We start from the raw sequence: 15,713 nt of genomic DNA, 5'->3' as shown, positions 1-15,713 counted from the left end.
GGCATATGTTTAGGTAAGAGGGAAAGATATAAAAGAGATCTAAGGGACAGCTTTTTCACACAGAGGGTGGTACATGTATGGAATGTGCTGCCAGAGGAAGTTGTGGATCTTAGTACAATTGCAACATTTAAAAGGCATCTGGATGGGTATATGAATAGGAAGGGTTTGGAGGGATATGGGCTGGGTGCTGACAGGTGGGACTAGATTGAGTTGGGATACCTGGTCAATATGGACGGTTGGACCGAAGGGTCTGTTTCTATGCTGTACATCTCTATAACTCTCTGTCCAGAAGGTGCATGTTTGTTTTAGATCATTCATTAACAGTCTCCAAAACCAGTCAGAGAAGAAGAAAAATTCTAAATGACTTAGAACTTAGTAAGAGATAAACTCTAGAAACAGAAGATCTTAAGGTGTCAGACAGGAAGACATTCTTCAAAACCACTAAATGCATTAGGTTAAGGAACACATGTTAAGGAGTGTGTGAACTGTGTCAACAGTTTGTTTAAGGGTCTTGAACCATTAGCGAAAGAAATAGAATTGAGTAACTTCAGACATTTGCAGAGAAGAAACTGGTTACAGCCATTCTAAGTGAATCAAAGAACTTTAAAGTGTAAACCGGCCATCCTTCACTGAACTTCAAGCATCAATAAGATTGGTTTTCAGTGCAAGAAAGGTTTCAATCTTTCTCTCTAATATTTGTAATATGAATGTTTTAACTAGCTTATGGTTTCTTTTTTCCTCAATAAATCTTTATGTTCTTTGTTAAAAGCACAGAAAAATATGTTCAGCATTTTACTATGACAATAAACAAAGTTACCAAATGTTTGGCTTTTGCAATTCAGCCAGGTCTTACTCTGGAATCTGACTTGACCAGTAGCACTAGCAGCTGGGATCATCACACCACAGTCATGTAAAGACTACATGAATTCAAGAAAGTTGAACCCAATGATTAAAAGCTTCATTTTCAGCCATGTGGATTGGAAGCTGATAACTGACACAAATCAGCATTTGATTTTCGGTTAACATTTTGAGCCTCCATCTCTGACTATTACAAGCTAACCCAGCAGGATATGTTCTTGTTGTTTCTTCTTATAAATTGCATCATCTCGCACTTATCAGGTTAAATACTCTCTGCCATTGCCTTTGCCAAGTGGTAGAAGCAGATACAATAGCAAAGCTTAAAAAGCATTTAGACAAACATATGAATGCAGGAAATAGAGGAATATACAGCATGTGCAGCCAGAATGGCATCATGTTCAGCTCAAATGCGGTGAACTGAAGGACCTGTTTCTGTGATGTACCTTAGCAAGTTTTGAGAAGATTTGTAGCTCAGGTTGAGGTTCTGGGTGTAGGTTTGCTCATTGAGCTGGAAGTTCATTTCCAGACATTTCGTTACCCTACTAGGTAACATCTTTAGTAATATCTCTGGGCAAAGCACTGCTGATAATTCTTTCTTTCTATTTATATATTTGGGTTTCTTTTGGGTTGGTGATGACATCTCCTGTGGTGATGTCATTTCCTGTTCTTTTTCTCAGGGGGTGGTAGATAGGGTCAAACTCGATGTGTTTGTTGACAGAGTTCCGGTTGGAATGCCATGCTTCTAGGAGCTATATTCCCAATTTTGCATGCCAATGTTCTGTCCAAACAATCTGATGGTATGAAACATGTCAATTTCCTTGTGGCACTTGTGTGGGTTGGAATTGAAAGTAATTCTCTTCCATTAGGGTGGAGATGCCTCCACACATCCACTAATCCCAACTCCTCACACATGTCCACCAACTGCTTAGATTGCGCGGGCGTACCTGCTGGGCCCCTTGGCACCCTGTCTACCTCGGGATCTATCAGGCGATTAAAATCTCCTCCTATGATTGTGCGACACACCCCAAGACTCATTAGTTTAGTCACTGCATCAATTAGAAATTTAAGAGAGCACGCCAGGGGACAATACACATTCAGGATGCCATACTCTTCTCCATGTATTAGAGCATTAAGAATGATGAACTGTCCATGTTTGTCCTTAATTTGCTCAGTTATCTGGAAAGGGAGATTCCTTCTTACCAGTATAGTCCACTCCTCTGCTCTTGGAGCTAAAGGGGGAGAAGAGTACCCTATTATACTCCCCGCCGCAATTTCAGATGTTCCTTATCAGTTAAATGTGTCTTGCAGCAGGGCAACGTTCACCCCTTCCTTCCCAAGACTTGACCGCACCATCTTTCTTTTAATAGGAGAAAGGTTCCCTTTTACATTTCAGGTGCATCACCTGAACGAATCATTAGCCATGGTCATGCAGGGCAGCCAATGGTTTCCCAGGAGGACGCTTATCTGAGGTGCGACGAGCGATAAAGACATTAACTCTGTAAAGTCTAAAAACGACTCCTACAAAAACCACTACAACTCAAAAACTAATCACTACATTTAACTTAAGCAAACAAATAAAATCCCTACAATTCACTAGAGATCTCCCTGCTTGCTCATAGGGGGCACTCCTCCCAATCCTTGCTACCATCCTGTCTCCTTCCAGCTGAGGCCGTGCCGTAGCCCCAGGCAATTTACAGATGAAAAAAAACATGTTATTTACATTCTGAGAGTTAACAATGTACGCCCATTCCCACCCCGCCACCCACACCTCTCCTCCATACAGCTTAACCAGAGGTATAGCCACCCCCAATCCAAAACCAAAAGGACAGCAGTAAACAAAAGGCCCCAGATAATAACTCAACTGACTGATACACTAAATAATTCTAGTTTTACATCAGGGCAGTACGTATAAAGCTGACAACCACAAAAAACGGGGAGATAGGAGAAAATAAGGGGTAAAAGACATTTTTTTAAAGACTGTACCATTGTCTGCAATGATGCTCCTCCCCCCTGACCCCTACCCTGACCTGAGTCCTTTAATCAGAGAATTCACAAAGTCCTTCGCCTTTTGTGCTGCATCAAAATTGTAATCCGTCCCTCCATGAATGAAACGCAACACAGCCAGGTACCTCAAGGTATACTGAATGTTCAGATCCCTTAATTTTCTCTTAACTGCATCAAATGCCCTTCTCTTCTTAATTATGGTTGCTGAAAAGACCTGAAAAAACATTATTTTTGAGCTTTTGTGCATTAAAGCCTGTGAATCTCTTTCCAGTCTTCTTGCTGTTTCAATCACTAACTGTTTCTCTTTAGAGTCACAGAGATGTACAGCATAGAAACAGACCCTTTGGTCCAACCTGTCCATGCCGACCAGATATCCCAATTCAATCTAGTCCCACCTGCCAGCACCTGGCCCATATCCCTCCAAACCCTTCCTATTCATATACCTATCCAGATGCCTTTTAAATGTTGCAATTGTACTAGCCTCCACCACTTCCTCTGGCAGCTCATTCCATACACTTACCACCCTCTGTATGAAAAGGTTGCCCCTTAGGTCCCTTTTATATCTTTCCCCTCTCACCCTAAACCCATGCCCTCTAGTTCTGGACTCCCCACCCCAGGGAAAAGACCTTGTCTATTTACCCTATCCATGCCCCTCATGATTTTATAAACCTCTATAAGGTCACCCCTCAGCTTCTGGCCCTCCAGGGAAAACAGCCCTAGCCTATTAAACCTATACCTGTACCTCACATCCTCCAAACCTGGCAGCATCCTTGTAAATCTTTTCTGAACCCTTTCAAGTTTCACAACATCTTTCCGAAAGGAAGGAGACCAGAATTGCATGCAATATTCCAAACATGGCCTAGCCAATATCCTGTACAGCTGCAACATGACTTCCCAATTCCTGTACTCAATACTCTGACCAATAAAGGAAAGCATACCAAACGCCTTCTTCACTTTCCTATCTACCTGCGACTCTACTTTCACGGAGCTATGAACCTGCAGTCCAAGGTTTCTTTGTTCTGCAACCTCACTAACTATACCTCTTATGCTCACATCCAAATCATTTATAATGCAGGAGTTGCACTAGAACCACGCGGGGGCGCGGGTCTGGCCTGGACCTGTGCATTGCGATCGGGTGGGCCCTCTCCACACTCAACAGGCCCAACTCCAACTCCAGCCCCAGGAACTTTGGGAGCCACTTCTCCAGGAAATCAACAAGCTCTTCACCTTCCTCGCATTCCGGAAGACCCACAAGCCGTAAGATCTTTCTTCTACTTGTGTTTTCCTGGTCATTCATTAGCTCCTGAAGGACCCGAACCTGGTCTTCCATTGTTTAGGTCCTTCCTCCTGAGACCTCTGCCATGGTCTCCAATGCCGCGATTCTCAGATCCACTGCCTCTACTCTTTGGTCTGACATTTGAATATCCTGCTCATGCTCTTTCAGCGTGGCAGATAGTTGTTCCACCACTGCTTCAATCTTTTCTTGGAGCTTGCCAAACTCTGAGAGTAATTACTGCTGCAGCAAATCCAAAGGGGCCGCCCCGGGTGTTTGAGCAATGTCCACAGACACCCCTGATGCAGTAGGGGAGTGCCCTGCCTGCTGCACTCCTTTAGGCCCCTTTCCTTTATTTGCTTTCATCCTGGTCTTAAAGCTGTCAAACCACAATTTTAGCAGCAGTAGATGTTCAGTAAGTTTACATTAGCAATTTTTTCTCCTGGGGTGGTTAACAAGGCGGGTAAAGGTCCACCTTGCCAGGGAGTATGGCACAGAACCCAGCACAGCAGACCACACAGACCACTGCCACCTTGGATCTCCAGCAAGCAGCATATTAATTAAAACAGATTCCATTTATGACTATCCTATACCAGTTATATGTAAACTAGTCTGGTCTATATATGGATTATGGATACAGCAGGATGGTAGCAAACTACCTGAAACAACCCATACTCTGTACCACATACAGAAACCATGGCAGATACAAGGTGCTAGAGGTAGTAGTCAAGGTAAAGGGCACAACTATCACCTACAAGTTCTTCTCCATGTCATTCACCACCTTGATCTGGAACTATATTGCCATTTCTTCAGTTTCATTGAGTACAATCCTGGATCCCCACCTCTTCACTCCCTTTGCATGTAATTACATCACATGGATTGTAGCAGATCAAAAAAAGACAACTTACCACAACTTTTTTCAGAATAATTAGAGATGGGAAGCAAATGCTGATCTTGCTAGCAACATGTCTATCCTTATTTTAAAGGTTTATATTCCTAGTTCATTGTTTTCTGATAATTTGTGAAGCTGCCTTTTTTCCAAAATAATCTATTTGCACCACTTAAGGTTTATCTGAGTTGAGGCCTTGTGAACCAAAGCACTCTAGGGCATCAGTTTGGCATATCAGTCTTGTTGTGAATACATCAGGTTCTGTTGCTTAATATATCGTTTGGCCAGAATGCAAGCTCAATGCTTGTATATAAACAAGAGACCAGTCAACATTTTTGATTTCCAAAAACAAATTTGCCTGCAACAGTGACATTGATAATATGCAATGTAAATTTTGTTGCCCAGTTTACCGGTTTTGCTGTGTATGACTTAATCCATATTTTCCTGCTTTTCAAATTTTGATACATCTCAATTAGCATACCAACTTATGGCTAATGTATGACATGAGGCAGCATTGCGCAACTGTGTCTGAAGTAACAAAACCTCAACTTTTTATTGAAGAATACTGTCACTGAAACAGTTCATCCTTAATTTTGTCACCACCACCTCTGAAAGTGTGTTCGTCCTCAAGTTCTAGAATTCCTTCCATCAGCTTCTCCAGCTCTCAACCTCACTTTTCTCCTTTAAGACACTCCTTAAAATGTCTTTGAACATCTTTTGAGTCATCGTTACTTGACTAAGGATCATATTTTGTTTCATAACACATCTGAAGGACATTCTATAGTATTATGATTAAGGCACCACTTAAGTATAAGTCATTGCTGTTTATTTAGCTTTCTTTGATAATTTCACTGAACTTTAATTTCTGGGGCTTGGTAGCTGTTCATATCCAATTCTGGTAAACTTTAGTTTAAAGGTAACATAGCAAAAAGGTGTCGAAAAATTAATTAGTTGCTTGTATTGTAATGAATATGGCTATGGGCTCTCTGAGTTCTTTTCCATTTCGTTCAATTTGTTTACACCAAGAGTATTAAAATACAAATAAAGAGAAGCCAAGCAGCAGGAGGAGACAGTATTCAAATAGAGAATCAAGCTTTGAGTGAATAAATACAAAATTTGTTCACGGGATGTAAACGTCACTGGCCAGGTCAGTATTCATTGCCCATCCCTAATTGCCCAGAGAACAGATGAGAGTCAATGCCATTGCTGTAGATCTGGAATCACATGTAGACTGAGTAAAGATAGAGATTTCCTTTCCTAAAGGACTTTAGTGAACCAGATGGTTTTTTTCATGACAATCAGCAATGGTTTCATTATCATTATGAACCTATCCCAACAGTCACTTCATCAGAGGTCAGATCAGCTTTCCTTCGTGTGAATCCAAGGAAAGCGATGGCACCAGATGGAGTACCAGTCCGTGCACTCAAAGCACGTGTAGATCAACTGGCAGAGGTCTTCTCGGACATTTTCAACCTCTACCTGAAACTGTCCCTGCCTGTTTCAAGAGGCCCAATATGATCCCTGTGAGTAAGAAGGCTTATGCAGCATGTTTCAACGACTATCGCCCAGTGGCCCTAACTTTGGTGGTCAAGAAGTGCTTTGAAAGGCTGGTCATGGCATTAATCAACTCCAGCCTCCCCATTACCCTTGACCCACTCCAATTTGCCTATCGGACCAACAGATCCATGTCAGATGCCAAATCACTTGCCCTTCACTCCTCCCTAGAACATCTTGACACCAAGAACAGCTACATAAGAAGCTTACTCATGGACCACAGTTCAGCCTTCAACACTATTACCCCCTCGAGACTGATTACCAAACTTAGTGATCTCCGACTAAGCTCCACTCTCTGCAAATGGATCCTCAGTTTCCTGACCCACAGGCCACAATCAGTGAAGATTGGGGACAATATTTCATCCTCACTAACACTCAACACTGAAACCCCCTAGGGGTGCATACTCAACCCCCTACTGTACTACTGTATACCCATGACTGCATTGCCAAATACCAGACTAATGCCATTCACACGTTCGTTGATGACACCACCATCGTCAGTCGAATCTCAGATGGCGACGAAACAGACTACAAATGGGAAGTGGAAGATCTGGAAACATGGTGCATTGAGAACAACCTAGCTCTCAATACTGGCAAAACCAAGGAACTCATTTTTGACTTTCGGCGGGATGTTACTCATGCCCCCCTACATATTAACAGCACAGAGGTGGAATGAGTGGAGAGTGTCAAGTTCCTGGGAATGGTCATCCACAACAAGCTTTCTTGGGATCTTAATGTGGATGAACTGGTTACAAAGGCACAACAATGTTTCTAATTCCTCAGGCAGCTGAGGAAATTTGGCATGACGGCGAATACCCTTGTCAACTTTTATAGGTGTGCCATCGAAAGCATTCTGTCTGGACGTATCGTTACCTAGTATGGCATTCAAGATCAGAGATGGTTACAGAGAGTGGTGAACTCAGCCTGGACAATCACAAAGGCCAACCTCCCATCTATAGAATCCATCTACCAGCCCGCTGTCAAGGAAATGCTGCCAGCATTCTCAAAGATCTATTCCCAACCCCCCAGCAATGCTTTTCTACAACCTCTCCCATTGGGGAGAAGGTATAGAAGCCTGAACACACTCACCAGCTGGTTTTGAAAGAGTTAGAATACTGAATGGACTCACAACTCTTAACATTCGCCTGTACCTATGTTTTTGTTTCTGCCGCTGTTTACCTATTATTTTCTATCTATGCTACTTAACTCTGTGATCTGCCTGTATTGCTTGCAAGACAAAGCTTTTCACTGTGCCTTGGTACACATGACAATAAATTCAATTCAATCACTAGATTCTTATTCCCACTTTTTAAAACTGAATTCAAATTTCACCATCTATCATGGCAAACTCCAAGATTCTTTTAAAAAATTGTAAAATTCTTTTTAGTATGTAATTATAACCAAACTGAAGAGTCCACTTGACCCTACGGGACAGTAATGATAGTGACTGAAAAAAAGGACTGCTAATTTGCAAATTTTATCTCATTTTAATACCTGGAGATTCCACAAACTACAATGGGGTTTTCACAAAAGGGAAAAAACACTGACTTAAAATGGCCATAGTATTCAGCATATTAGTATCATGGATAGCCACGGGTGAGGTGCCGGAAGCCTGGAAATTCCAATATTTAAGAAAGGTGGTAAGGAAAAGCTAGGGAACCATAGATTGGTCAGCCTGATGTCAGTGGTGGGTAAGTTGTAGGAGGGGATTCTGAGGAACAGGATTTTACATGTACTGTATTTGGAAAGGCAGAGACTGATTAGGGATAGTTAACATGACTTTGTGCATGGGATATTGTGTCTCACTTGATTGAGTTTTTGGAAGAAGTGATGAAAAAGATCGAAGAAGGCAGAGCAGTGGACATTGTCCATATGGTTTTCAGTAAGGCGTTCAACAAGGTTTTGCATGGTAGACTTGTTAGCAAGATTAAATCACATGAACTACAGGGAGAACCAGCCATTTGGACACAAAATTGGCTTGAAGGTAGGAGAGAGAGAGAGTGGTGGTGGAAGATTGCTTTTTGGACTGGATGCCTGTTACCAGCAGTGTGCTGCAAGGATCAGTGCTGGATCTGTTCCTTCTTAATGCAAATAAATGATTTAGATTTGAATATAGGAGGTATGGTTAGTAAGTTTGCAAATGGCACCAAAATTGGTGGTGCAGTGGACAGCCAAGAAGGTTACCTCAAAGTACAATGGGACTTTGATCAGATGGACAAATGGGTCAGGGATGGACAGATAGTGTTTAATTTAGGTATATGTGAGGTGCTGCATTTTGGTAAGGTAAATCAGTGCAGGACTTGTACACTTAATGGTAAGGCCCTGGGGAGTGTTGCTGAAAAATGAGACCCGGGGGTGCAGGTTCATAGTTCCTTGAAGCTGAACTTGCAAGTAGACAGGATAGCGAAGAAAGCATTTGTTATGTGAGCCTTTACTGGTCAGTGCATTGGGTATAGGAGTTGAGAAGTCATGTTGTGGCTGTGCAGGACATTTATTAGGCCACTTTTGAAATACTGCATTTAATTCTGGTCTCCCTGCTTTAGGAAAGATGTTGTAAACTTGAAAGAGTTCAGAAAAGAATTACAAGGATGTTGCCTTAGTTGGAGAGTTTGAGCTACCGGGAGAGGCAGAATAGACTGGAGCTATTTTCCCTGAAGCATCAGAGGCTGAGGGGTGATCTTTTAGGGAGTTTGTAGCATCATGAGGGACATGGATAGGATGAATAGTCAAGGTCTTTTCCCCAGGGTAGGGGAGTCCAAAACTAGAGGGCGCAGATTTATGTTGAGACATAAAAGATTTAAAAGGGATTGAAGGGGCAACTTTTTCACACAGAGGGTGGTGGGTATTGAAATGAGCTGCCAGAGGGAGGTGTTGGGCGCCGGTACAATTACAGCATTTAAAAGACACCTGGGTGGGTATATGAATAGGAATGGATTAGAGGGATATGGCCAAATGCAGGCAAATGGGACTAGATTAACTTAAAGTATCTGGCTGGCATGGACAAGTTGGATAGGAGGCTCTGTTTGCATGTTGTACATCTGCATGACTCTACTTGGCCTAATATCTCCTTATGTGGCTTGGTGTCAAATGTTTACTCATAATGCTTCTACAAAGTATTTTTGATTGCTTCATGACATTAAAGACACCATGTAAATTATTGATATTGAAATCACAAGGCTATCACATTATTATGTACATGATTTTTCACAATCACTACTGATAATTTTATGGGAGTATATATACTGTAGGGAGAGTGTGAATATAAAGTTATGATAACTAACAAATTCATTTTAGGCATGGACAACAGCAATGTGGTACAAACGATGGCATGTAATAAGGCATAACTTGGAAGACTTATGCTAACGTTTCCCAGAACATTAATTCGACAATAACAAAGTGCGTCCTTGATGCATTACAATGAATCAAATTCAACCAAAAATTAGAATCAATAAAAAAAAGTGCCATGCGGACAAGCAACTTCAGCTTCAATGAAAAATTGACTGAGAAGCATTTATTTCAGTAACTAAGCTCCCACATCGTGACGTACTCAAACAAGAAGAAAACACTTTCCAAAAATAAAGGTTGTCCAATTAACTTGAAAATTGTCAAAATATCCAAACAGGTAACGGGCTTTAAAAGAATAAATGTGTAAAATGAAAATTTATTCAGCTAAGTTAAGATAACGTTTATATTAAGAATTTATATTATTTAGATTTTATTGTCTCTTGCACTCAAGTACGAAAGCACACGAGTACAGGGAAGTTATCAATCATATATTAAGCAAAGTTATGACCAAATTGAGTTGTTGATTTAATTGCTTCTGCTTTGTATTCAATCAAGGTGTACTTGTATGGAAAGATTAGCATTATTGTCATTACACCGAAAGGGGATGGGAATCGGTGAAGAATGTGTACAGCCCGGCTCCAGACTCCTGACCCAGCTTCCACTCACTCACCGCCTGCTGCTATCCGCTGGCTCTGGGGTGCTGCTGCTGCTGCTGGATGCTGCTGAGGATTTCCTCTTGTTGGAGAGCCGCCTGTTTTCCTTCACCAGCGGCTGGGCCTGACTCATGATTCTGGGTGTGAGGCTGCTGTCACCAGCCCCAGGACTCCACGGGCCTCGCTGTCCCCGGTCTCTCCCAAATGCCCCTCGATCACTCTCTGATTCCCCTGGTTTCTCCATCCGATCACTCCCCTTGATCCCTCGGTGTCTCCCCCCGATCACTCCCTGATCTTCCCTCCCCCCGATCACTCCCTCCTCTCCCCGATCACTCCCTGATCCCCCCTCCTCTCCCCGATCCCCCCTCCTCTCCCCGATCACTCTCTGATCCCCCCTCCTCTCCCCGATCACTCTCTGATCCCCCCTCCTCTCCCCGATCCCCCCTCCTCTCCCCGATCCCCCCTCCTCTCCCCGATCCCCCTTCCTCTCCCCGATCCCCCTTCCTCTCCCCGATCACTCCCTGATCCCCCGGTCTCTCCGGCCTTGGGCCTTAACCGCCCCCTGCGTTTGAAACTGCCGCCGCTCGAATGCACCAATCAGCGGCCACCTCGTCGCTGGGGCAACGCCGGGGCCTTCCTGATCCATGTCCAATCTGAAGCCTCACTCGAGCTGAGAAGGCGCTTATCAGCAAAATACTCTACTCCAGTGTGAAAGAAAGGCAAGAACATATTGATTTATTAAACACGTGTATCAACGAATTATATTCCCTGAACTTATCATACGCTGAACGCAAAGTTTATAAGTAGCAAAGTCTTTTAAGTTCCTACTATTTTATGTTCAAATTTTGTGAGAAGATTTGAGCTCGGGTGCTCGTTGTTGTGGTTCTGTTCGCCGAGCTGGTAGTTTTTCTTGCAAACGTTTCGTCCCCTTTCTAGGTGACATCTTCAGTGCTTGGGAGCCTCCTGTGAAGCGCTTCTGTGCTGATTCCTCCGGCATTTATACTGGTTTGAATCTGCCGCTTCCGGTTGGCAGTAGCTGTCCGCTGCAGCGGCCGGTATATAGGGTCTAGGTCGATGTGTCTGTTGATCAAATTCGTGGATGAGTGCCATGCTTCTAGGAATTCCCTGGCTGTTCTCTGTTTGGCTTGCCCTATAATAGTGGTGTTGTCCCAATCAAATTCATGTTGTTTGTCATCTGAGTGTATGGCTATTAGGGATAGCTGGTCGTGTCGTTTCGTGGCCAGTTGGTGTTCATGGATGCGGGTTGTTAGCTGTCTTCCTGTTTGTCCTATGTAGTGTTTTGTGCAGTCCTTGCATGGGATTTTGTAAACCACGTTGGTTTTGCTCATGCTGAGTATCGGGTCCTTTGTCCTGGTGAGTTGTCTGAGAGTGGCTGTTGGTTTGTGTGCTGTTATGAGTCCTAGTGGTCGCAGCAGTCTGGCTGTCAGTTCAGAAATGCTCTTGATGTATGGGAGTGTGACCAGTCCTTTGGGTTGTGGCATGTCCTCATTTCGTTGTCACAACCCAAAGGACTGGCTACACTCCCATACATCAGGAGCATTTCTGAACTGACAGCCAGACTGCTGCGACCACTAGGACTCATAACAGCACACAAACCAACAGCCACTCTCAGACAACAACTCACCAGGACAAAGGACCCGATACTCAGCATGAGCAAAACCAACGTGGTTTACAAAATCCCATGCAAGGACTGCACAAACACTACATCTGACAAGCAGGAAGACAGCTAACAACCCGCATCCATGAACACCAACTGGCCACGAAACGACATGACCAGCTATCCCTAGTAGCCATACACTCAGATGACAAACAACATGAATTTGATTGGGACAACACCACTATTATAGGGCAAGCCAAACAGAGAACAGCCAGGGAATTCCTAGAAGCATGGCACTCATCCACGAATTTGATCAACAGACACATCGACCTAGACCCTATATACCGGCCGCTGCAGCGGACAGCTACTGCCAACCGGAAGCGGCAGATTCAAACCAGTATAAATGCCGGAGGAATCAGCACAGAAGCGCTTCACAGGAGGCTCCCAAGCACTGAAGATGTCACCTAGAAAGGGGACGAAACGTTTGCAAGAAAAACTCCCAGCTCGGCGAACATACTATTTTATGTGTAATTATTTTCCTGCACATTATTGTTAGATTCACTAATTTTATTTGTTTCTATAGATAACTTCAATTGTACATATTGCAATTATATATTTAAGGTGGGGGGAAATTCAAAGGAGATGCGGGGGCAAGTTCTTTTTAAATAGTAAGAATCTGGAGCACACTGCTTGGGGTGGTGACAGAGGTAGGTATGATAAACGTCAAAAGGTTTAAGGGACTTTTAGAAAAGCACATGAATATGCAAGGAAATGAGGGATATGGACCAAGGGTAGGCAGAAAGGATTACTATAATTTGGTGTCATGTTCGGCACAATATCGCGGGACGATGGGCCCACTCTACTATACAGTTCTCTGTTCCAGTTAAAACACATTCTTTTTTGAACAACTCAGATTTGTGTAATGTCTGAGGTAGTGATTTTCTTGGATATCTTCTTAGCTGGTGTCTGAAAGCTCTACCAGGTTCTTCAGGAGATGCCCTGTCACCACTTCAGGCCAACAAAATCCCTAACTGAAATTCTGTGGAAATGTCCATAAGTTTGAAGCAGAACTGGGGAGTGAGGACTTTTCAGAATCACTGATCCTTTCAACTGGCCTCCCTGGTGTGATTGGTAAGTAGCAGAACAAAAAAAACGAAGAATATAGAAGCTGGAAATCAGAAGGAGCACTGGAACCAAAATGTGGATGAGTTTCTCTAGCAAATTCTGTTTTTATAAAATATTTGCACAGTAACTCTTTAAAGTTGAAACCCAAACACATAAATAGAAAGCAGGCTATACCACCTTTACCTTATCTCTCTGCATTCTATTTGTTAGCTAATCCTCTATCCATGCTAATATATTTACCCCTAACACCACTAGTTCTTATTAGGTACCCTTATATGCAGTACCATATTGAATGCCTTTTAGGAATCCAACTATATAAAGCTTCCTCTTTATCTTATTGCCACCTCAAAGAATTCTAATAAACTTGACAGGCATGGTTTCCTGTTTATGAAGCTGACTCTGCTTAATTGTATTATGTACTTCAAAATGGTCTTCCTTTACATCCTTTATGATAGACTCCAATATCTTCCCACTAACATTATTAAGCTAACTAGCCTATAGTTACTAGTTTTTGTCTTCTGCTCTTTTTGTAAGGGTGTTGGATTGGCAGTTTTTCAGTCCTCTGAAACTTATTAAGTATTCTTGGAAGATTACTTCCAGTACATCCACTATCACTGAAGCTACTTGCTCAGATGAAACTCATCAGATCCAGGAGACCTTTTGGCCTTTGGCAGCACTGGTTTTCTGAATTTTTTTTTTCTTTTGACAGTTATTGTGTTTAATTCCTTGCCTCCCGACTTTTAGAATCTTCAAACATGAAGACTGATGCAAAGTACAGGGAAACTACATCTGACTTATGATCAGTCATGATTATGAATGCAATCCTATACATGGGCGTAATTTTAAAGATCCAATGGATGAATATTTTCTGTATTTATAAATGCTGACTTTATGTTATCCTGCATTCTGTTCCAACATGCATACACATTGATTTACAAATGGATTCAGTAACTGAATCCATTTGCAACATGGGAACTTTTTGTAAGTATTCAACATTTCTGCCACTTCCTAGTTTCCCATGACGATTTCCCTTGCCTCAATCTCTAAATGGCCGATGTCCACTTTGATCTTATGCTTCCTTTAATTTAAAGAAGATTTTCCTCTCCACTTTCATATTACTTGCTAGTTTGCCCTATAGTTATTGTTCACCTTTTTTTCAGTTGTCTTTTGATGGCTTTTAATACCTTCCCAATCCTCTAGGTTACCACAAATTTTTGTCATGATTTTGTCACATTGTACATCTTTTCTTTCAATTTTGTACTACCCTTAACTTCCTTGGTTAAACACAGTCAGTTTACTCCTGTCCTAGAGTCTCCATACTCTGTTTAAGTCTGTGAAGATATTACAGTAAGCAATAGTGTACATTAAAATCAGTGTGAAAATGTCATTGTACAAATATAATTATATTTTATTTTCTAAAGGTCTAGACTGATAAGGGAGTGTAATATTAAGTTATAAAGAGTGACACTATTATTAATTAAACACACAAAATGAACATCATTTCTTGTTCTTTTTCTCAGGAGGTGGATCCAACCGGAACTCTATCAACAAAACATTGACTTAGATTCCATTTACCACTCCCTGAGAAAAGTAACAGGAAATGATTTCACCACAGAAAATGACATAACCGACCAAAGGAAACCCAAATACATAAATAGAAAATGGGCTATACCACCAGTGCTTCATCCGGAGGCTCACTGAAGATGTTACCTAGTATGGTGACTAAACGTCTGAAAACGAGCCTTCCAGCTCAGTGAGCAAGCTGACATCCAAAATCTATCAATCTCTACCTTGAACATACCCAATAATTGAGTCTCCACAGTCCTCAAGTATAGAGAATTATGAAGAGTCACCACATTCTGCGTGAAGAAATTCCTCCTTATCTCAGTCTTATCCAATCTATCTCTTATTCTGGGGCTTTCCCTCCTGATTATAGTCTTGTCCATCAGTGGAAACATTCTACCCAAACTATCGTGTCAACTCTTATAAGAAGTCTGTATGCTTGATTGAGGTCACCTCTATTCTTCTAAATTCCAGAAAATAAATGCTAGTTTATTCAATCTTTCTTCATAGGACAGTCCCTCCATCCCAGGAATTAGTTTGCTGAATATGTGTTGCATTCTCCCTGTGGCAAGTATATTTTTCCGGATGTAAGGAGACCAAAACTGAACATGATACTCCAGATGTGGTCTCATCAAATGCTTTATTTAATTAAAGTAAGAGTTATTACATGGGGCGACATGGTAACTCAATGGTTAGCACTACTGCCTCACAAAAGCAGGGACCCAGGGTTGATTCTAGCTTCAGGTGACAGTCCATGTGGAATTTGCACATTCACCCTGTGCCTGTGTAGATTTCCTCTAGGTGTTCCAATTTCATCCTACAATCCAAAGATGTGCAGGTTGCATGGATTGGCCATGCTAAATTGCCAGGTTTGTGCAGGTTAGGTGGATT

At 42.2% G+C, this 15,713-nt stretch overlaps 1 protein-coding gene and 1 long non-coding RNA gene across 3 annotated transcripts in view; one reads left to right on the top strand and one right to left on the bottom strand.

Moving 5' to 3' along the window:
• net1 (neuroepithelial cell transforming 1) overlaps nt 1-10,775 on the bottom strand; it is a 156,148-nt gene extending 145,373 nt beyond the window's left edge. For both annotated transcript variants that reach the window (XM_060842688.1, XM_060842689.1), the window contains exon 1: nt 10,534-10,775. In XM_060842688.1, the coding sequence (XP_060698671.1) occupies nt 10,534-10,760 (227 nt within the window). In that variant the 5' untranslated portion in view covers nt 10,761-10,775. The remainder of the gene's footprint in view (nt 1-10,533) is intronic.
• Nucleotides 10,776-13,097: 2,322 nt separating this feature from the next.
• Nucleotides 13,098-15,319, top strand: LOC132826850 (uncharacterized). The gene is made up of 2 exons (XR_009645926.1): nt 13,098-13,265; nt 14,780-15,319. It is a non-coding gene; the product is annotated as an uncharacterized LOC132826850 (long non-coding RNA).
• Nucleotides 15,320-15,713: the final 394 nt, after the last annotated feature.

The sequence above is a fragment of the Hemiscyllium ocellatum genome, chromosome 23 (assembly GCF_020745735.1).
Source record: "Hemiscyllium ocellatum isolate sHemOce1 chromosome 23, sHemOce1.pat.X.cur, whole genome shotgun sequence".
Classification (NCBI taxonomy): domain Eukaryota; kingdom Metazoa; phylum Chordata; class Chondrichthyes; order Orectolobiformes; family Hemiscylliidae; genus Hemiscyllium; species Hemiscyllium ocellatum.
The sequence above is the reverse complement of the archived record's forward strand: the minus strand, read 5'-3'. Positions and strand labels throughout refer to the sequence as shown.